Consider the following 24,062-nt stretch of genomic DNA (forward strand, 5'->3'; position numbering starts at 1 on the left):
AAAATCAACCTTGCCCAACTTTATTAATGCACAACTCTTGCTCTACGCTTTTCAAAATAGTTCTGCTTGTATTTCTCTTCACAACTGGAGCTGCAATTGACTGCTAACATATTTGAGTGAACTTTTATTATTCTGAGCCTTATCATCGTTAGCCAGTTTCCTCTCCTCCCTGACACATTCAGAGATGCCGCAATCCAGTGTTTGTTATAGCACAGATGTTTCCGTGGTGATGATCTATGACGTCACAGGCACCGGAATGTGTATCATCGAACTTATCCAGACGAGAAGAGCAAAGAAGAGAGGGAACTCCACTTCCGTTTGAACTCCATGCTATACTGACTCAATTTCCTCAACAACTACTCTTTGGGGTCTGGACGTTCCATCCGGTCTATGAAAAGCAAACACTCACACTTGAGATTCATTTCTACCATGTGATTAGTTATGTGCAAAGTCCAGTCTACATACCAAAACAACCCAGATTAAGCTCCCTCGGATACCAGTTTCCAAAATGTGAGTGCCCTGCTCAAAAGTTTTCTGTCGTTTCCTTGTAGAAATCAAGTCCCCTCTCCTAAACCTGGCTTGTGAAGCCCTCAATAATCGACCGAGTATCCCTTTCCCACCTCACTTCCCCCCTCACCTCAACCTGGCGGCAGGACTGGGCAGCAGTTAAGAACATCAGGTCTGGACGCAGGAGGCCTCGGCTCAAATTCCAGCATCACCAAGAACTAGTCTGAACAAACTTTTAAACTTTTCTTTAGCCTTGGTTTCTACCACTTCAACCAGAGGTAATCATAAGAAATCCTCCACCCCCACCCCCAGTGAGGCTACTGGAGGTTTAAATGAAGTAATCTACGCAAAGAGCACAGTGCACAGTGAGGAATCAATGTGAGATGAGGAGGAGGAGGAGCTGTAGGGGAAGAGGATGAAGGTGGGGAAGAAAAAAATGATAATGAGGCTGACAAGTTCTCCAAATCCACTGTCTCCAAACACGCTTCACACGTTCCCATTATTTCTTTTTGGGGGAGGATGATACCACTCATTTCCATTCAGCCAAACAGCAGTTTACCAAAATGACCACACTTCCATGTAAAGTTATTTGTTTCTATCCCAGTCGACAAAATGCTAACCCTTCAAAGAATTACTTCCTGTCTTTCCCATTCATTTTGCACTTGCTGTGTTTTTCCTTGAACTTTTATCTTGATATGTGTATGTGAACAGCCAGGCATGTAGACATGGATGCAAATCGAACCAACTGGTCAACACACCCCTTGCAGGCAGGGACCTTCATTCATTCACATACTCTATAGACGGTACTCCCCACCTAACCGGTACCTGACAATTAACTAGCATTGCTAAGTTCTGAAAGGGCTTTCCGTATAATTCAGTATCTCAAATTAGTCTTAAAATCAACGCTGAGGAGGAGGCAAGCAGATGTTTTTCTTAACTCTACTTTATAAATGATGTAATTGTGTTTTGAATGCGAGCCTTTGAAAATCCAGTTTCATAGAGTCAAATATTAAAAACACCCAACTACCATTCAATTTTTAGGGTTTATCTGAAATTTCTGTTCAATTTGGCTAAAATATTCACTGCAATCATGCAAATGCGGCCCACATCCCATAAAATCTTAGTTGTGCAATTCCTTATTCCCAAGATAGAGGGTGAGCATTCATTAACTTTACATAATATTACTAGTCTATTTCCAAGTAAAGTTATTTTATTTTCCCCTTAAGAATCAGAACCACATATAAATTACAGTAAAATCTCTTTCTAACTTCTTTTCCAAGTTCAAAAATTGGCACCCTACTATAACACCACAGGTGCCAATATAAACACAAGAACACTGAAAATACTGTCACACTTCCAGGCTTAGGAGCTTTTCAATTGTTACAAGTTGGGCTGCTAAACACACACTCAGAGTCCCAACATCTAATATAAGTGATTGTAACACTACAGGAACTTACATTTTTAAGTGCAGAAAAGTTCTCTTTAACTTGCAGTATCTACCCCAATAGTGTTCATTACACAATTTTGCAAGCTTAAAGAAAATAATAGAAGTTTACTAATTAACAATTTATCCTAAAATAGTACCTAAAAAACATTTTCCCCAATGTCTTTTTTTTTTCTTTTGCGCAACAGGAATTGGATTCCACAGACCTTTAGCTAACCAAATCAAGAAGAACATCTAAGATTCTGCCAAAGTAGCAAGGTGGAAGAATCTGAGGTCTGACTTTATAGATTTGTTGCACATAATAGTTACTGGAAGAGCAAAGCTGGTTTGATGATTCAGCCAGAAGCTTCTCAAACAAAGAAAGACTGCTCTAATTAACAAAAGAAATATGTTCTGCCTCTATCAAGAAATGATAAAATACATTGGAACTGCTGTAATGCATCCCATCATACTAACAGCACCTGCCACAGGCCTGGCATGTAGCAGGGGCCCAGTACGTATTGGCTTCCCCAGTTCTGCTCAGAAGAGAAGTAAAGAATATTAAAAAATTAAATGAAGCTCCGGACTTGTACCAACCACCTTAATTTTAATTATTCTTCTAAATAAGAGCCAATGTGTATTGCTAAGTTTCTATTTTAAATGTGCTGTATCTTAAAATTCTTATCACTTTGTCCCAAAGTTGATGAAAAAATCTGATGTGTTACAAAGAGGCCCGGACTCAACACTGTCTGTGCCCCTACTTGCGGGGTTCCCTGCTGCATGGCTCCCTAAAATTGCTGGTAAAGAATGTGGGTTTGATTAACGGGTGCCCTGCTGATTGCAACTTTTGATTAAATAAGCCAGCAACACAGGAGCATACGTTCGCATATAAAATATTGATTAATTTTACAGATTGGGATAGAAATATATGAGTACTTGGGTTCCACTTTCATGCTTAGTGGTCAGATACATATTCAGTCCATTCAGATCTATTTCTGCGCCTGTGGGCTTGAAAGTGTTACTTTTGTGTTTCGCTTTTCTTTTCCTTCTCTGGTTACTGTCTGGTTTCCCATGTCAATGCTTCTGTTATGACTGACCAGCAACACACATTGAAGCAGGGTTTTAATTACTAGGTCATCTCCCAGCCAACTTGCCTATGGTAAGCTGGCAGAAGGGTGACTGTCCTACAATCCATGCCTCAAACTTTCTCTTGCTCCCCTCCAGGTAAATCTCTTTTTTTTCTGAGGATGCTAAAATCATACTGATGGCATCATATTCATCTGATAACATGATGATCACCTAATTTCTATAAAGTTTCATTTCTGTCCACTGAGTATTTCAAGTTGCAGGCCTGGCACAGGGAGATCGAGATGAGGTGCCCGATAGAGAGACGTGATACCAGGATTTTTTATCGTAACCCAGAAAAGCAACTTCCCGTATATCATTGCACATGCCAACTAACTTACCCCTGGGATTTAGCACAGATCTGGCTTTTAAATTTCCCTTTGAATAATGTCGTCAATTTGCTTCAGTTGAAGCAGGTATTATATTACGAGCTTGAATAGCAGGATAATTTCTCTCTACCACTGAAGTCCAAAGTTAGGACACTGGCATTGACTAAGCAGTGGGAAAGAACAGAGATGATACCCACCTTGTGCCAACTATGTGGATACAAAACCCTACTCTTTTTATGACTGGCCACAACCAATTCCTTGATGGATGGCCTCAGTTTCCCTCATTTGTTAAAAGGAGATAATAATAGTACTACCACCCTGTGGCTGTTAACAGCATTAAAAGAGATGATGCAAAATGCTTAGCACCAAGCCTGATGCATCATGAGTGCTCAGTAGCTGCTGTCACTATCATTAAAGTCATCGACACCAGGAATATTGGTCCAAAAGCTACTATTTTAATGGGCAATGAGTTCTGTTAACCTGCAGTTAAGAAAGGACTGTAAGCCCCATGTCTCAAGTCACAGAGAAACCAACCTACCGGAAACTTCCACATGTATTTTCTCAAGAACAGACCCAGACCCAACCACTTTCCCTATTTTAACCCTCCTCCAAGCTTCTAATGTTCTCCCCACTCAGGTCTTTGAATACATTTTATCAACTCCACCTATAATGCTCTTTCTTCTTTGCTTGACTAAATGCTCCTCGTACTCATTTTAAATTTTAAATGTCTCCCTGGTTCTTCAGATTTGACTAAATCCACTTGTTTTAAACTCTTGGAGTGGTCTCAGGGTCTCCTTTATAACATTTACCATAATTGCAACTAAAATAATTATATGTGCAATTATTTGCTGAATATCAACACATAAATACATATACGCACAGGAAGACAAACTTTATAATGTCAACTATTCCTACCATGTTCAGCTCTATATTCCTCCCGTACTAAAATTGGAGGCCATCAATAAATACATGCTAACTAGACGAATGAGTGAACAAATAAGCTAACGAACTAAAGAGAAATCATCAGAGTTAAGATATTAAGGGACTACATATACAATCAGTAATTCTTAATATCATCACATAGTTGCATATTCATCATTTCTTAGTACATTTGGATCGATTTAGGAAAAGAAATAAAAAGACAACAGAATAAGAAATAAAACGATAATAGAGAGAAAAAAAAAGATATTAAGGGACTAAACAGAGTTGCATAAAAAGTTGAGAACTGCTTCAAGCCGTTAACAAGCTCCGCTCCACCCACCCTGGGCTTCTTAAGCAGTGGATAAGTGGACTCTGTTTCCTACGCTGATCTGGCGCCCTATCCAGCAGCAGGCCCTCGATTCTCTGGGTTAAAATTAGCCCCCGTAAGCTCCCCCTGCAATGAGCTCTAATCATGCAGAGACCCAGGTGGATCTCGCTGGCAGATGTTAAGGTTAGAAGGAAGGGTAGCAGCCAGATGAGAAAACAGAGCCACCCCCTTCCGGAGGTACCAGGACTTCCTGTCTTTAGGCCTGGCTGGTTTCTGCCCCCCCGCCCCCCCAACATCAGTTTCAACATAGTTGCTGCTCTTTTTGTCATTTGAACTCAAATCCTATCTCGGGAATTGATGGGCGATCCTGCCCCTGACAACACAATGTCAGCTTTGCTCAGTGTCCAGCTGGTTCAGTATATATTATCATAATATGCCGCCTGGGTAGACCCTGGCTGATCCTCTCTCCCTTTCCTCAAGTCGTCCTTTCCAAATTCATTTCTGCTCTCTGACATGCAGACACTATTTGCTCAAAAAATAAAAACAGAGTTAACAGCTTGGGAGAAGTTTTGATTTTAAAACCCTATTAGGATATTGCCTATTTTAGCTTTTTATAAGGCTAAAAAAAAAGTAACATTTGACTCTTTTTAAAAAATTGTGTTTCCCAGTGTCCTAAAAATGTGTTCCCCAGTGTCCTTAATGTTTCCCGGTGAATTGAAAGAATTATTACTTCTCCCAACCCTTGAGCCTCTAAAACTGTGTTTCCCAAACTTCAGCCTTAAAGTACCCCTGATGCTCTTATTTTCTCATTATTTGTGTTTAGCTCAACTTACTTTTTCTTTACATTTAGTCTTGCCCTAAGCAATAATAGCTATGAGAACATGACTTTGGAATGCTACTTGTGGTTTTTGCTTATGCATTTAAATAATCCCCCTTAATTGATGAGGAAACTGAGGCCCAGAGACACCAAAGCACCCACTTGAGGTTGCACAATGAAGTGTAACAGTAGCGCTTTGTCTCTTGTACTTCTGCATGTTTAGCTTTGAAACTATTCCAACAAACAAAAATCTTCTAAACTCAACTCCTGTTCACTGCTGCTAAATATCTCATTTTAAGAAGGTTTATGAACAGTATATAAAATCTTTTATTTGCATATTCACTTCAGGTGAATCCTATACTTTTTGAACTCTGAAATTCTCAAGTGAGGGTAGTTTAAGTGTGGCTTATGTAACAAAGTAACTTTGTACTTATTAAAATAAAAGGCATGGCTTATTCTTTCATTGGTAACACAAAATATCAGATACTGTAAATTTCCCACAGTTTACAGGTTTGTCAAGCAGCTCATAAGAAAACAGCTTCCCTAAATCCATATCAGTTTCCCATGTTATTTCTAACATGAAGCTGAGCAGCTCTTTAGTATCTTAATAGGATACAGTTAGTATCTTAGCAGTTGCTTAACTCACAGTCTCACAGTTTCCTCGTGGTCTCATTTTTCTCCACTTTTTACAAGTACCAGAGAGTACATATGGTCCACAAATGATTTTTAGGGAGATGAGCTAGAACATTCTTGCAAATAAAATAGTACCAGCCCCCTTCTTATCTGGCCAGTCCCCATAGATATTAAGCCAGCCATCAAATAAAATCAGCATTTTCTTTATTTGACTAGTGTTGTTTTCATGGAAAAAACAGGTTATTGAAAGAAAATGTACGATAAGGTAAACGTACTTAAATGTTCCACTTTTTTAAAAGGATATGCTCCGGAGTACCTTTTGAAAGGTCTACAATCTTGTATTGAGAAACAAATAAGAACAACGGGATAAGAGGGGAAGAATTATAATACAACGTGTGAGAGCAGTAGTTAAGAGTTCAGCCTCCAGAGTCAGGCTTTCTGGTTTACACTCTAATCTACTACTTACTTGTTGTACGACTCTGGGCAAGTTACTTAATCTCTCTTTAGCCTCAGTTTCCTCATCTTTACAATGGACTGACTGTAGCACTATGTGCCTGGCATGGTAAGGCTGCCATGAGCATTTATTGTAATTATTCTTAGGAGTGCAATTGTTCAGAGCTTTGTGGTTATTCAGGCATGGGATGGAGTCCCAGGTCCAGTTCTAATTAGTTTTGGGATTTGGGATAAGTTATGGCCTTCACTAGACTTCAGTTTTCTCATTTGTAAAATGGTGATAATAATTGTTACATCTCATCAGATTTGTAGGAGGATTTAATGAGATGATACATGTAAAATGCACATAGAAAATGCTCCCTGAATGTTAGCTGATGATCGTCTGAAAATAAAAGAGGCAGCACCACCAGCAGCAGCAGCAGTGATAATGAGGAGGAGGAAGATGACAAATATTATTACCTGACCTGGTCACCATCAAGCACAGCAGTTTAGTCTGGGCACTATTTCTCCTTTGTTTGCAGTACCGTTGGCCATGTCATACTCAAGTAAGAATAACGTAAATCATCTGCTTAGCAGTTACGTGTTGCTCATGAACTCTTCCATCTACCTGAAGCTGAGAGCCTGCTAGCTACCAAGCACCCCACATTCAGATTTCTGGTATCTGCTTTATGAATTTCTCAGGGGATACACTGAGAATCCGTCTCCACTTACATCCTTGTTCATTATCTTGACCAGTTGCCACATCCTTTCTATTTCAAGGGAAGACGAAAGGCATCTTCCCAACTGCTAAAAGAAAAAGGCCTGATTTGATGCTTGAAAATCTGGAGCCTCAGTGTTCCAGTTTATGACACATCTGGATAGTCTTAACCCTAATGTTCTGTTCCTGCATCTGTCTTCCCTCTTCAAGGAAGAAAATCGATTGATAAGTTGTAATACGCCACTGTCAGTTACAAAAGATGATGCTGTATTTTTCTACTTAACCCAGACTCTTCACCAACATGCTCTTCCCTACGAGGGCCTGGCTGGAGCTTTGCAGGGAAACCAGTCACTTTAGGAGCTGGCATTCCACAGGGCTTCCCTGTGTCACTTATACTCCGCCTAATGATAGAAGGTGCACTTCTGTCAGGAAACTGGAATGATTTCACCGACATTTTTTTTGCATGATCCTCAGAGTCTTAGAGAGACCTGAGGCAGGACTGGGCCATCCTGAACTGTAAAGACAGGCAATGCCAAGAACGCAGCAGAGGCAGGCTCCAGATCTTCCGACATCTGATGTCACCTGCAGACTCTGAAGCAGTACAAGTGTGTCAGTCACACTTGGCCAGTATTCCATGGGTGAGCGCAAAGATCACTAAGTAGATTTTGACATAAAGAAGCCAAGTGAACGTAGGGAGGTCACAGCCCCCTCTAGACCAGTTTCCTTCTCTGTAAAATGAGGGGGTCGAATTTCTATGCTTCAACAGCTCTTCCCTCAGCACAAGCTGTGACTCGAGTCATTGTCCATAGTGGCAGAGGAGAGAGAAATTTGGAAGGATATGTTTCCCTTTCTTGTTTCAGTTGGTTTTCACTCATCCATTTCCACAGGGCACATAACGCAGCAGCCTTTCATTCTAAAAGCCTTAAAAAGGTGAGGGACTCCACTAGTTCAGAAAGAAACCAAGAGACAAGAAAACTCTCTCTAAACTGTTGACAAAAAAGTGAATCAACCAACCAAAACTATTTGGAAAAAGAACTCTCGAAATGTTTGTTTTTTTTTTTTTTTTACCATATGAAACACATGCACTAATTAATTGAATCAGGAGAAATCAGGAGGACAACGTCAAGCCACAGCCAACTCCCCGATGAGCTTCCAAAGTCCAGCAGGGAAAGGCAGCTATAACCACCTCAGAGCAATCTTGCCCTTTCATGAGCCACCAGGAGCCCCTGTAATTGAAACCAAGTTCATCAAAGTTCTGCTCAGCTCCACACCATTCTCATGGTTGCCACCAAGACAAGCCTGACCAGCCAAGCCCACTCACACCTGCGTGCTCTGTCCCTCGGCCACCACCCCAATCTTGTGTCCTGCCGCTCGCCCCTTGGCCAGAGAAACACATGCCATCCCAGTTTCCTTTGGGGTCTCTGACCTCACCTATGCAAAAACAGCCTCTGCACATGCTGTTCCCTCTGTCTGGAAATATTTTGTATGCCCCTCTGCATGATGAAAGCATTCATCATTCAAGTTCTGGCATAAATATCATTTCCTCAGAGAAGGCTTCCCTGACACCTCACCGCTACTACCCTTCTTAGGGTCTCCTGTGTATGCATTTCTCTAAGCAGTTATGCACACGTTTTGTTTAACAGCTTTCTTCTCTCTTTTTCATAAATTCTATGAAGGCAGAGGCTGCATCTGCCTTGTACTTCTGCACCTAGCTTGGCATCTGGCACGTAGAAGATGCTCAGTATGAATGAAGAAATTAACGATTTGAAGTTTATCTGATGGATGCCTTGTTCCTTGGTTGGAAAGAGACAAAGAAAAAGCTATATTAAAACTGAATTTCCCTGTTTCCCTGAAGAAGGCCTGCTTCTCCAAAGGCACTTCCTGGAGGAGGTGTTGACTGAAGGAAGCCGTATGACTATGGCTCCGATTCAGGGCACCATGGATAATTGCATGCCAAAGGGAGGTTGAGAGATGACCCTACCCATTTCTTCTTTAACATACACAAAAACTGAGGCCCAGAGAAGCAAAATGATCTACTCAGAGTCACACAGCTAGTTAAAGGCAGAGTCAGTCAGACAGCCTGGTCTTCTTTCCACTAGATCCAAATGGCATTTGCTAGCCAATTCTTAGGGCCTTAGGCCATAGAAGGAGAAGGGAGCAGCTTCTCATTTCTCTGTGAAGCTCCACACTATCTCTCAATTCAGAGTAGCCTCCCCAAGCTTCAGCCGTCTCTGTCCACATGTCCATGCCAACAACAAATTTAAGTGCAGCTGGCCCAGAGAGTTAATGGGGCTGGATAGCCAGGGGCAACCAACAGAAGCAAAAACTGCTCTATCTGGAGCAAAAGGATTACATAGGGTCAAATGCTAAAGAGTGAGAATAACACCATATTGTCAGGGACAGCTGGAAAGAGGCGCTGTAGCTGAAAGGTCAGGCTGACTGGTGCTGGTGGCGAAATCCTGATTCTGATTCTCTAACGCTGTAATTACAGCAAGGAGATCGGCGGTGATTCTACCGCCATCCTTTCCTCTCCAAAAATATTTTTAGTCTGACCAAACCCTACTCTTGCTTTGATTTGTTTTGTTTCAGGATCCTGCACATGTACACTTCGTGTCTCAATCTTTATAATACTGTGAAAGGACATTTCATCCATTCATTCCTGCTGCCCACAAAAGCTAAATTTCAATCACTGCCTATGAAAAAAAGAGGTTTACTTGCAAAAGCATCTATATTTGAGGCAAGAAACTAAGCAGGACCTCAGGTCAGGACTGTTCAGATATAACAGTCCTGTTATATCTTGGCAACATCTTGGCTTATAGTTGCACCAAATAAACATGAGGATTATACAAATCCATTAGAATGTAAGAATACAGAAAAAGAAATGAAATCCTTCTTGGAAAGGGTGGCTGATAGCTGAGCCCTCCTGCCCTCCCAGATGCCCGCAGTAAGTATGGAGGAGGCAAGTCCTCCGGCACTGTCCAAAAAGGGGGGAAGAAAAGAAAAGGGAGAAAAACACACGCATGCCAAAAAAAAAAAAAAAAAAAGCCCCTCTACCCCCCCCCCAAAAAAGCATTTAAACTGCTTGTCAGACTGCTTCCTGACAAAGCCACTAGAGTGTATTCACAGGCATTTGCATAAATACTGCCGGTGAGTTCACCATAGCTGCTAGCGCTAATGGTACATAAAGTAATTTAGTCACTTCTCCCGGCATTCTGTGTCAGAATGATGAGCACAGGCACTTTGCCTTGTTGCATATTAGATCATTAGATAATAAAGAGTTAGTGCATGCAAGCTGACAGGGTCTCTGCACTATCCTGTTGCAAGGGCACCTTTTTTTGCCACAGGGGGAAAAAATAGAGAAACTGATGCCACAATCGGCCTTAAATTCAAGTAAACATGACCAGGAACTCAGGAAAATGACGATTTCAATAACAGAACTCCCCAAGCTCTTTGACAATGCCCAGCACGAATTTGCCAAATGTCAGAAAACTGCACAGCTAGAGCTTTACCTTATTGTGGGTGGCAACAACTCAGTTCCTTTGGCCAGAGTCATTTAAAAAAAAAATACCAGAACCTGGAGAACACTTAGGTCTGAGGCTGCCTCTCTCCCCTACAGCACATCTTCCATAAAGATCCTGATTAAAAACAAACCTCACTAGCCTAAACTCTCCCCAGAAATAGCCAACCAAAGAAAATCTCAGCCTTTATAAATGAAGAAAAAAAAAGAAGGAGAGGCAATTAGCACAAGCTACAGCATGCCAGGATTTACCTTCTTTAGACGACACAAGATTCTAGGAAATAAATTTGCCTTTATCAACTATGGTACTTAAAATACAGGGCCATTCAGTTGAGCACGGGGTTTGCGACTCTGCGGGTCACCCAGAGAAAACTGCATAAATGTAAACCATGATGACTCTTTCTGCTTCCATGCAGAAAGGTGAGCCACGAAAGGGAACTTTTCTCCAGCTATCTACAAGCAGGATATAAATAGAGACGTGCAGAACAGCTCAAAAATAATTCAGACTATCTGTAAATGAGATGGTGAAGAGCCCAAATGGGAGAAAACAAAGATACTTTTCAGCCCCACCACGCAGTTTGCTGTTTGAGGTGAGGGAAAGGGAGACAGGATAGAGAAGAGGTTCTTAAATTTTAAAGGGGGATTTTCAAAGAGGACTTTTCAATGGTAAGATAAAGAATTACCCTACCGCCAAATCAACATGATTTAACATCTAGGTTTACTCCCACACATCGCCAATGAAAGGGCTCAATAGTCACCCTTTGCTGAGTAGATATTTATATATCAGCTTGATGTGTTTAAATGAGTGGGTGGTTATATGTGGTTGGTTGACTGATGCTGCAGGGAAGCAGATTTCTACGTTACTATCATTACTAAGGTCCTGAATGCGTCTACCTCTCCATTCTACTGGAGAGAAGGAAGTAAGGCTTTGGTGACAGTGAGACCCATGGGCCGAAGGAAATAGGACATATCCACGTCCCCAAGGAAGGTTACCCATTTATAAATAGGAAAACGTCACCATTTTCTTGAAAACTATGTTAACAACAAGGTGGACTGGTAAACTTGACACAGGGATAAAAGGCTGTCTTTAAAACAGAATACTGTGACATCCCAACCGAAGTACTAACGTATACTCACAAAAGTGAAAATATTTGAGCTTCCAGGAAGCTTAGTGACTTTTTGATCCAGAGGTCTCAAAACTTAGCCTACGTGGCTGCATTCTTCCTAAGTGACATTTTTGTACCCCCACCCCACCCCCACCCCCAGTGTTTAAACATTTTGCAATTAGTTACCAACAATTACAAATTAGGAGATTTTAAATTGTTGCCAAACTGGAACACGTGGTCCCACCGGGCTGTCACTCCCACCTGGCAACAACTCGTAGGTCTCAGGGGCAGCAGAGTGTGGACTTGCTTGTCTGCCATGGTCTCCACCCAAACCACTTCCCTTATTTATATTACCCACCCCTCACCCAAAGCCTGGTGTGGGGTTTTTTTTCTTGGCTTTTGTTTGTTTGCTTAACCACTTACAAGATCATAACCTTTGTTTGACCAGGAAGGAAACTAAGGATCCTAAAAGTTGAGGTGACTTGTCCCAGGTCACACAAAGTTCAGAGATGAAACTCAGTATTGAATTAGAGGTTCCCAGGCACCACCTTCAAGGTTCTTCCTCCCACCTCACCCAGTGAAGAAGTGTGACCGACCTCCAGCTCCAGGAGGCGTCCTTGCTAGCAAGCTGGGTTCTGACAGTTTGCCTGTGTTTGGTTTTTTGTGGAGGGATTGTTTGGCAAGGAGTCATATGCTCCCTCACCGCATCCCAGGAGCAGGCATGGGAGCTGGGTTTGGACTGCACTTGGAGGAGTATGAAACTGAATCCAGGACTGGCAGATGTGAAACTGAGAGTCATGTCACCCCACCGGGAAATAACCATTGGCACTAACAAGCCACAGTCAAAAACAAAATGCACCCCCCAAGGAGCATTTACCTATTACTTCCGCCTCCTTTCACCTTAACACCTCTAGTCCTACAATGCCTTTAAGTGACTCCAGGGATATTAAAAAGGTGACATTACTGTAAAGTGAGGATCAGAATAATTTTAAGTACAGAAATGAAACTAGGAATGTAATCATGAGCCGGGGTTTCCATGGCCTCCTGCAAAAAGCAATATCCATCCATCTCAGCACTAATGAAACCATAAAGAAGCAGCTTTTGAAAGATGATAGTTTACTTTTAAAAGATCTTAAAACTGGATATGGTGAAATATCCCTTCTAAGAGCATTACATCTGGATAATTAATGAAAAGGATAGTTTGGGTACTTTTAAGCCCAGGAAAAAAATTTAGGCTTAAAAGATGATAGCAATGCGTTTATTGAATTGGGATGCTGGCAGGGAACGGAGTTTTCTACCTTATGAATTATATCATGGACAACTCATAGCCCATGGAAAAGTCAGGTAATCAGGTGGCAATGTTTCTAAAATAATCCTGCTGAAATAGCAAACTGGAAAGCAGATGAGGAAAATGGGTCAAGAGTTTTATCTGAGGAGACTGGAAAAACCCTAGCATGGTGACTGGTATACAGTAGAGTCTCCATCACTACTTTTCAACATGTGGATGGACAGACAGAAAGATGGATAGACGGATGATGTAACATATTCATGCAGCACAGAAAACTTCAACCTGCACTCTATTTAGTTTTATGGCTCCTCTGAGTGACTTTCACTTCCCTTGATTCAAATTTTTATCTGATTTCCTCCAGTCCTTTCAAAGGAACCACTGATGAGCTGAGATTCTCAAGACAAATGTTATTTCTTCCCAGCAAAGTCTACCTACAGAAAGCAGCTCTACCATGTGGTGGGGAGGGGAGGGGGACGCACAGGGCAAAGAGGAACATATAGTCTGGACTTCATATTCAGAAAGGGCCTCCAACAAGGCTTTGGACCTTATCTCTAAATGAAGTGAGGCACAGGGATGCACCAACAGGATTGTAAACCAGACTGTGTTCATTATAAAACTTCAATGGTCAACCGTAAACCTTTAAAACGTATCACCATCTTTGTTACCCTGCTTTGACCTGTCTTGATTTTTTCAGTCCAATGGGAGTTCATGTCAGCCATTTCCAGAGCAGAGATCCAGACAACAATAAATAGTGGGTCTCAAATAAATTTCCCTGCCTTTGAATAGTAGGCACCATATTTTGAAGAATAAAAAATCCTGGGAGAATCAATATCATTTAAAAGGACACTCGAAATTTGAAATGGTATAGAAAATGTGGTGGAGTTGGGAGAAAGAAACCAAATAAATTCACAGTTAAAAGTAGCAATGCCAACCAATGAAAATGATTCGCCTACCATGTTCCAGATAAGAGGGCGTACCTTCCGAGGGGTCAAGCCTCCGAGCCCTCCGCCCATGCTTGGAGTTATTATGGACAAACATATTGTCAGAGACTGCCAGGACATGGCCATCCACGTTGACTGTTGTAGACACCACGACCTGGAGACGTAAGAGAGAAATGAATGAACATTTTAATATAAAAGCATGGAGGGTAATAAACTCAAGTTAAATAAATAACAGCTGGGAGCTGAAGAAAATTGCATAGCTATTTCACATAATAACTGGTGCTTATGCTGTACAAGTCTAACAAGAGAAGCTATTGATGAGTGGGTCTTTGGCATGGAACGCTTTTGATGCAGTTTTAAGTAAAATTGCACAGTTTATAGTTATACAGCAGAAGGTACACTGTTAACCATAATTTTAACAAGAGGATCTTTATTAGCATATTTTTTTTACACAAGGGTGGTTGTGTTTCACCTAAATTACCCTTCAGTTTAGACACTGAAGCAGATATCACAGTTGATCATGCAAATAAAAATCTTTTGAATCTTTAAAATACAACCCTCCCCCCCCCCCCCACCGCCCCCACTGTGTCAGGGTTAACAGGAATGAGAAATGAAAAAGAGAGGTTTTCAGTGAGAGCTGGGATACAGCTTTCTCTTCTGAGTACCTTCTGGGGCTTTCTTGTACTTTCTCCTTGCCACCTTAGCGTTGGTCAATTCAAACCAAAGCCCCCCTCACCACAATCGCCATCCTCCCCAAAACCCACCCCACACCGGTCAAAAAAAATTCCCTGCTAACTAAGGGTCTTGGATGTCTTTTTCAATGCCAAGAAAAAAATGGTGGCACTGGCCCAAGAGACAACCTGACTATCTCGTAAACTGACTGTGGGCCCATTTGCCAGAAGACACGCGGGCAAAGGTGTTGTCTTAGGGAACTTTGACCGCCACATGAGAAGAAATGACCTACACTTCTCCTTATATGAAACGGGGGAAGGGGATTAAAACTGAAACCCACCGAGATATGTTTATTCATGCGACCTCTTACAACCAAATATAATAATTGTCTGTAATTGCGGCTTCAGCTCCCACCCCATGCTTTCACACGGGGAACAGCAATCAGCCAGCTCCTGTTTAATCCACCTATTATGTTGACTAATTAACTTTGCTCCACAGTTTATTTCTTCCTCCATTATCAGCCCCTGTCAGCTGCAAGCACCCTGCAGCATAGGGGGCATCTCAGGCTCTTTGATTGATCACCGATAGATTGACACGCAGATTAATTTAATTAGAATCACCTCACTTGAGAAATGAAAGACAATGGCAAGAGGGCTAATAGATCTGCTCTCATAATGAGGCGAGCTTCCAGAGCAGAAGGCTGAGGATTTCTGATTTATTTTGCTCAATTCCCCAGTTGCTTGGAAAGGCTCTCGCTTTAATTGTTCTTGGTGTTGAGAGGCATTAGGCTCTGAAGAGGTGAAACGCGTTAAGGATTGGCACATACTGATGCCCCAGTTTCCGAGGAGGCTTGTTAGGAATTGGCCAAGGGGGGCACTGACTTTTAAAGCCTTGTGCAACGCTGGCTGCAGTTTCATCACCCGAGTTGGGCAGAGGGGAAAGCGCTGGGCTTTGACCTCTGCCTGCAAATTGTCGGCCCTGCCTGGCAAAGTGCACCCCTCCCCTGACCCTTATCCCACCGATGCTCGTCACACTTGAAAGTGCCACTGTCCCTCGCAGTTGACCAAAAGGCATCCTAGCAAAATAAGCTAAATTCCTCTTCCCGGGCCTCAAAGATGGCAGCTAACCACGGGCCATGAGAATGCTGCTCACAGTGTTTTTTTTGAAGTTGGTTTTACTTTTTAAATCTAATTTATTAGAATGCAAAGTAAATGACTGAAAGTCCATTCAGGGAAATTCCAGCCAGAATGAGTCATTCATGGGAGGAGGGAGAAGTATATTCCCAGTCCGTGTTTGCGAAGTGGTTTTCTCTTTATTCATGATTGGCGGACAGCCTGAAGCTTGTATGTATGTCTCGTCGATTATAGGTGAATTTAAAGGAAGAAGAAAGAAGAGAAGGAAGAGGAAGAGGAAGAAAAGAATGCAAGAAAACTGTCTCATTTTTTTTTTTCAGAAAGTATTTACAGTGGGCAGATTGTGTATTGTTTAAGAAAACTGAGACTCATTTTCCTTTTTAGTTATGGAGATGAATTCGGGGGACACTTATAATTACATAGCAGGGCTGGGTCTTTCAAAGAAATTTTGATTTACTACGAGACCGCAATTGAGTGGTCACTGGAGTCGTTAGCTGAAGATACTATAAAAGGAATCCCAAACGGTATCTGTTGCCAGTGTCAGGAAGTACAGAAAGTGGTTATTCTAGATGACTGTCTTAAGAAGAAAAACAATTCACCGTGCACCTGGAAGACACAAGCACTACAGGCTTAAGGCTTAAAATATTCAGTATCTTCTTAAGACATTGTCATCTAGTTCCTAAACTGACCCAAAAAAATGTCAAAAACAGTTAAGGGAAGAAGAACTATGCCTTTTACACTTTCTTTTCTTGGCAAGAGAAGACTCACCAGGGCCGTCCGTGTGATGGAATCATTTAAATGAAAGACTAATCAAAATTGGGAAAAGGACAATACTGGAGAATTCTCGTGTTTTTAATTTCTAGAAATAAGCATCGAATATGTTCCTCAGAAACTTCTAATGCAATACATTGTTTACTTCCCTACTCCAAAATAATTTTCTCATTCCAATTTGGAAATGATCAGAATATATTTAAATAAAGAGTATGCTAAAATTAATTCACAGAGCAACTTGCAAATTAAAAAAAAAAATCGAATCGTAAGATGCAAAGGGAATACTGAAGTGTCCTTTACAAACAGTCCCATAGTAGAGGGAAAAGGGTCTTTACAGTTTAATACAAGATTAATGAGGTGCTGACACATTCATGCAGGCAAGGGGACAGCCAGGCTTGCCAAATCTTCAACCTTCCCAAATTTTGTCAACAAAACACAGCTTACTTGGGACAGATAAACATGGGAAATGATTTTACACTTTGAGTCAACCACCCCTTCCCTTATTACCTCCTCACTCCACTGCCCAGGGAAAGAGGTGGTGGAGTATGAAGAACATGTATATTTAGAATTTTATGACATCTGTTATCATTAGACCTTTACTCTCTAGAACTATCCTGTTCAATACAGCAGCCATACATGGCTATTTAAATTTTAGTTAAAGCAACTAATTAAATATTCCATTCCTCCATCTAGATAGCCGCATTTCAAGTTCTCAGTAGCCACATGTGAAGATAGAGAACATTTCCATAATCCCAGAATGTCCTATTGAAGAGCGCTGCTCTAGAATAGTTTTGTAATAAATTATACAGACATACCTCAGAGGTACAGAGGGGTCGGTTCCAGACCACTGCAATAAAGCAAGTCACCAAATTTTTTGGTTTCCCAGTGCATATAAAAATTCTGTTTACACTATACTGTAGTCTCATAAGTATGCAATAGCATTTTGTCTTAAAAAAAACAATTACATACCTTAAATAAAATGTGACATGGAGACATAAAATGAGCACATGCTGCTGGCAAAATGGCACCAGTAGACTTGCTCAATTCAGCGTTGCCACAAACCTTCAATTTATTAAAAAACGCACTATCTGTGAAGTGTGATAAAAGTGAAGTACTATAAAAGGAGTTTTGCCTGTACCAATTTATTCATGAGGATTCCCAAGTTTACATCTCCTGAAACAAATATTAACCTAGGTGGACAGGTTTAGGGTCATGTGCACATGAATTTTTAATCACTATATTTTTTGGAGTCAAATTTCTATTAGGGAGCTTTGCTTTTTAACATGAAAATCCAGAAACACACTGTCCCATTAATATCCAGCATGCTCCATGGTCCCTTCTAGCTGGGTTCTTACCCTCCAGTCCTTGTTCAGGTGAAGGATAAGAAAGGCAGAAGAGAAATCAGCAGCTACCCATGAATTTGGAGATTTTACAATGACCTTTTGAATTTCTTGGTTCGTGTCCATGGTTCAGAATCTGCTCTGCTATGTCCTTTCCTAGATCTAGATATCTCTATATTTTTACTATTTGCCCTATCTAGAATTTGCAAGAATTAGATACCTAAGTAATGATTCTTTGCTCCCAATCCCAACTTTCCAAATTGTTGTGACTTTGAGCAGCTCAAATGTAAACTTTCCAAGCCCCAGTGTCTTTGACTCTCAAATGGGAATTATAACTCAAGGTTCCTATGAAACTTAAATTGTTTGAAGCGGCTAGCAAGGGACCTGGTACATATCAAACATTCCATAAATATTAGTACCAGAGGTAGAATGGTTGTTGCTTTCTTGGTGATGTTAAACAAAAAGTTCAAAAGAACGTGTTGGGCAGATAATCTGAAGCATCTTTTAAAATTGTTCTTATCTGTTTTTTTAATTAAAAAATTTAAATAAATTAACACATCTCATTTATAGGACGTTTTAGAAACTTTAATTCACAATTGAATATTTATTCAATTAATGTAATTAAAAAAATTATTCTAGTAACATATATACAACCTATACATTCAAATGTGGTTCAAATCTGAAGTATCTCAATTGCCATAAAGAAGACAAATACTGTATGGTTTCACTTACATGAAATATTTAGAATAAGCAAATTGATAGAGACAAAGTAGATTATGGGTTACCAGGGGACAGATGGGGATGGAGGGAGAGAATGGGGAGTTGCTGATTAATGAGGATAGAGAGTTTCTGTTTGGGGTGGTGAAAAAGTTTTGATAATAGATGGAAGTGATAGTAGCATGAAATGCAATGAATGCTATTGAAATGTACACATAAAAAAATGGTTAAAATGGGAGACCTGGGCTCAATTCCCGGTTCCTACCCATGCAAAAGTAAAGATAAAAATAAAAATAAATAATAATAAAACAATAAAAATGGTTAAAATGGCAAATTTTAGGTTATACATATTACCACAATAAAAAAAAGAAGACAACCAAGCATAAACTGCTATTTTAAATAACGACTACAGAAAATGTTTCTTCTAGGGTTACTGTTTTATCAATCTAACATGAAATCTTGCAATTTTAAAGACCTTTGTGCTCAGAAAACATTATTATACACTTTAGGTCTCTTGTGAATTGCAGTTTTCACTGACTTATGTAATTTAACTTTCTAGACCCTGTAAGCAGCCTAGCCTGTTACACACTAAGTTTGCAACTAAATGAAACTTCATTGCTTGGGAACAGTCTGAAAGTTAGGCATGCCATCAGTTCAGTCTAGTTCCCTGAAATTTCACCTTAATGAGGGGTTCTCTTGGAGTTTTGTTATTGGTTAGTACTTCCTTGCTACCATTCTCTCCTCCCTTCGTGTATGGCAAGAGACCTTGCATGTCCCAACCACTTTATCTAAGATTCATGAAGCATAACCTCTGTCTTGTGGGCAGATTTTCAAAAGACACAAACAGCTAAATTCAACTGTAAGTGGAAGAACACATTCACGAAATAGCAACTCATGAGGAAGAAGGGCTTTTGACAAAAGCAACTGGAAGAGTTGAAATCTGTATCTTTACGCATTCCCACAGCAAATGTAAAATCAGAGGAAACGCTAGTCTGTCAAACTACTTTTAAGTTTTATGTTTAGAATGTTTTGATAGTTTAGGTATCTACCCCCACAAAGCAACCACTATAGCAAGTTAATTTGGAGTGACAAAAAAAAAATTTATAAATCTTGGTTTTTAACGCTGATACAAGCCAGTTTGGTATGAGGAATCCTGTGCTGAAGGGGGCCTGTTTTGTGGCATCTTTACCTCTGGTTAGATTCTATGTGTCCATTATTTCAGGGCCCTTAATAGTAAAGCAGAGGGGCAAGGACAGTTTAGTGGCAGAATTCTCACCTGCCATGCACGAGATCCGGGTTCAATTCCCGGTCCATGTACTTCCCAAAAAACAACCAAGCAAAAAACAAACAAACAAACAAAAAACCAATAAATGGTGCTGCAATAACAGGATACTCACATGGTTGGATTTTATCCATGTCCATATCCTGGCTGTGATATTGTACTACAGTTTTGAAAAATGTTACTGTTGGGAAAATCTGGGTAAAGGGTACTTGGGATTCCAGAGCTTCCATTGTGTCTTATAACTATATGTGAACCCATAATTGTCTCAATTAAAATTTTCAATTAAAAAAAAAGCCATTGATCAAACTTCTATTCTCAACCCCACACAATCCCCAATCTCTACCCTGGCTGTCTGCTAAACCATTTCTTTACAGACTGATCAAACGCTAGAGTCACAAGAGACCTGAGATATTGGTCAATCTAGCAGCCTCCAACTCAAAAGTTTTCAACTGTAGCAGTGAGGGACAAAATTTCAGAAAGGGAATCATAAGCACAACCATAACAAGGCTGTGCACTAAACTATTAAGTTACTTTCCTTTTGTCCGGGATACTATCAACTCCATGTGGAAACACTGGTTATCTCAAGCACATTAGAAGCTCTAACTGGCAGTTTTACATAGATTTGAATAATCTTAAAATAAGGAATACAACTGTTACTTAATAAATGCAATTAGGTTGGAAGAAATATTTCATCGCATGGAGTTTGCAGGAGAAAATACTAAAAGGAGTCCTCTAGTTATGATGCCACAAACTTGTCACCTCCTTTTACAGTTTCAAAAACTGAGGTCCAAGAGGTTTAACACATACTCAAGGTGATGGGACAAAATACTAGTAAGGACAAGCTGAAAGGGAAACCTCCAGACTTGTAGCCCAGTGCTTACCCAAGACAGTCTCTGGTGTTTCCATATGTGCCTAAATTAGGCCTGCTGACCCTCTCCTAGAACTGTCCAGTACAAATCTCTGGTGTCTCATGACTGGCTACAGTTTAAGCATTATTTACATAAAAATGGCCTGAGCAGTGCAGTCTTCATTAACTTTGTCCTTTAAAATATCCTTGACTAATGTAGAATGAGATATTCTCTGAAATTCATCTGATTGCTAGTCTCTATCTGGTTGAAAGATCCCAAATAACTCATTAAAAATTACAGAGGACGCATGAACCTACAGGATGTAACACAGTAGAACTGCTGCAGCAAGCAACTGGCTAACTGCTTTAAATCTGCACTTTAAGGCTGAAGGTAAAAATAACTTTCCTCCTAATAGTAAAACACAGATACCTTAAATCCTCAGATAGTTATGCTATACTAATTTAGACCTTCAGAAACCAGACTCAGCTTCTGTCTCCTTAACTGTGGCACATCATAGACATGAAAAGCTCATCAGTGATCTAACCCTTGCTTCTCTCTCTGTGGATCAGCATACTTTTAAAAACTCCAGACAGCGTCATTGGTGTTGTTTCACTGGTGCCCTCCATTTATGTATTCTCACTGGCCATTTGAAGTAGGAGTGAGCAGAACATACAGAATCACCATGCGTGCTGCCAATGGGAGGATGGCTCATGGAATGGAGAGCAGGAGCCAGAAAATGGCATAATGGCCAACAGCTCAGATTCCAAGGTCAAACCACCTTGGGCTTCAACCTCAACTCCATTGCTTACTAGTCTGTGACTTAGATGAGTCATTTAAACATAGGAACGAGTCTACGGTGTGACAGGAATTACTCTGTGCACTGGAGAAGCAGCAGTGAACAAAAGAGATAAAGTGATTTGCTCACCAGGAGCTTAGATCTTTCTGGGGACAAGGCAGGGTCAGACAATAGGCAAGTAAGAAGGAAACCTAATTTCATATTGTGCTACACTCTAGGAAGAAAAAAAAATGGGGGGGGGGGGTGCAAAGGTGGGAGCTATTTTTGACTGGGTGATTAAGGAAGATTTCTCTGAGGGGATGGCCTTTACTGGAATATGAGTAAAAAGAAATATCCAGCTATTTAATGATTGGGGGGGGAAGTTTCCCCAGAGATTCAGAATAGCAAGCGGGAACATCTCAAGTTAAGAAGGTGCTTGGTATATTCAGGAAGGAGAAGGATGAAAGCCAACATGCATGGAGCAAAGTTAGCAAGGGAAAGAGTGGTAGAAAATAAGTAAGATTATACATGCAAAGCACTTACACAGTGTCTGGCACATAAAAAGAGCTCTATAATTTGTGGCTTTAAAAGTGGAAGAATATAAGAATAGCTTTCATTGGTAAGTCCCCATAACTTGAGACATCCTCAGAACCAAAATCCATTGGCAATCACTGAATCTAAGCAAACACTTTACATCTCTCCTTTAAGGTATTTTATATTTTCTTCAATGACAACCGTACTTAATATAGAAATTTATTTACTCTAAGTGCAGAGCCACTACTCATCAAATCCCGTTCATAAGGATTCCTTTTCTGTAATGCATACCTTCTGCCAAGACTCAGCATAAGCCTCATGCCAAGATACATATTTGCCTAATAAGCCATAATGGTTTAATATATCAGGTTGAAAATCCACCATTTGTATTTACCATGTTGTGTGAATTAATCCTGTATTCTGAGACTATCATTAGAGCTGCTTTCAGTATAATTAATCGGCATGGCACATCTCAAAATTATTCCATACGATGAGAGTGATTGCAGCTCAGGCCCCAGCATTCTGTAGGTAAAGAATTTAATTGCGAGATGTACTGTTTGTCAAAACAGTATACATATATCCAAGACAGGGCATGGGGGATGAGAAATAAAAGAGATGAGAACGTTTCCTTCTTTATTTAAGTGCCTTTAAAAGCAGGCTGAAACCACAGAGGTTGGACATGTATTTTAGGAATCCTCTAATTACACCCTGTTACATATTGATTCAGAGTCACTGTGGATTTTTAAATAAATGACAGGGATTCTTAAAAATTATGGAACTCACTTAAAAAAAAAACAAGGGTTGCCCTCTAATGTCATTTTCCATGTCATCATTTAAAAAAAAACAACTTTTTTCATGGGAACTTGGGAAAAATAACCTGATCATTTATCCTTATATCTCCCATCCTCCACTCAAATGCTAAGAAGTGAAGGAAGGTTGTTCACCTCTTCAGGTAAATACGAGCCTGTGCTTTCTATTCCTTCTCCCTGGAATACTCTTCTGGGTCTTCTCATGACCACCTATCTTATCTTTTAGCTCTGAACTTAAAAGTCATTCCCTCAGAAGCCTTCCCTGATTGCCTACCTTAAAGTAGGTTTCCATCACTGACCCCATACTGCCATTCTCGCCTCATACATTCTGTTTAATTTTCATTATAACAATGATTACAAACTTATTCATTTTAAAGTATTAATTCTGCTCACCATTAATTCATTTTCTCCTCTTCCTGGATGGTAAACCTTTTCAGCCCCTACCCCGACCCCTCGTGCTTATATGTGGCCATGGGATTAACTTCTAGCCAATGGAATGTTAGCAGATTGGACAAGGATCACTTCAAAACCAAGGTTCTAAAATGTGTGCCCCTTCCGTGTGCTCTTTAAGCCGTCAGTTGACTAGATAGAAAAAATAAGGTACCAGGGAATGGTGAAGCCCCAGGACCAAACCTCCAGGTCCAACAATAAATTCATGAACATGCTCTACTAAAAAGGAACACCTGCCTTGTACCATAAGGTGAGTAAGAAATAACCTTCTGGTGTACATAAGCCATTACATATGCTTTAGTCTATCTGTTACAGCAGCTAGTATTATCCTAATATATTTCAAATAGACCATAAGCTTCATTGAAACAAAGACCCTACCTTGCTTGTTCATCTCTATATACTCACCAACTAGCTCGTCAATAAATACTGAGTGCATGCATGCTTGAGTATATTTTATATTTATATTCATATATAGATGGAACTAACATTTACATGTGAATATTGATTTACAGCCTGTGGAAAAACTTTATTGAAGAGAGAAGATGAATTTGAAAATGTATACTTCACGCAGTCTTCGTGTATTATCGTGTCTGCTGCAGTGACGGCCTGTGCCCAGCTCTCGTTGGGCCCCCACTACCCTCATCCA

General features: G+C 40.4%; 1 protein-coding gene and 1 long non-coding RNA gene across 10 annotated transcripts in view; one reads left to right on the forward strand and one right to left on the reverse strand.

Moving 5' to 3' along the window:
- Positions 1 to 24,062, reverse strand: part of EBF1 (EBF transcription factor 1) — a 387,329-nt gene that overhangs the window by 108,798 nt on the left and 254,469 nt on the right. For 5 of the 9 annotated variants that reach the window (XM_077137551.1, XM_077137547.1, XM_077137550.1 and 2 more), the window contains exon 8: positions 14,098 to 14,239. In XM_077137551.1, the coding sequence (XP_076993666.1) occupies positions 14,098 to 14,239 (142 nt within the window). The remainder of the gene's footprint in view (positions 1 to 14,097; positions 14,240 to 24,062) is intronic. The other 4 variants (XM_077137554.1, XM_077137549.1, XM_077137553.1 and 1 more) reach the window with 1 other exon arrangement.
- Positions 92 to 2,529, forward strand: LOC143664048 (uncharacterized). The gene is made up of 2 exons (XR_013166282.1): positions 92 to 510; positions 2,140 to 2,529. It is a non-coding gene; the product is annotated as an uncharacterized LOC143664048 (long non-coding RNA).

This window comes from Tamandua tetradactyla, chromosome 20 (assembly GCF_023851605.1).
Source record: "Tamandua tetradactyla isolate mTamTet1 chromosome 20, mTamTet1.pri, whole genome shotgun sequence".
NCBI lineage: Eukaryota > Metazoa > Chordata > Mammalia > Pilosa > Myrmecophagidae > Tamandua > Tamandua tetradactyla.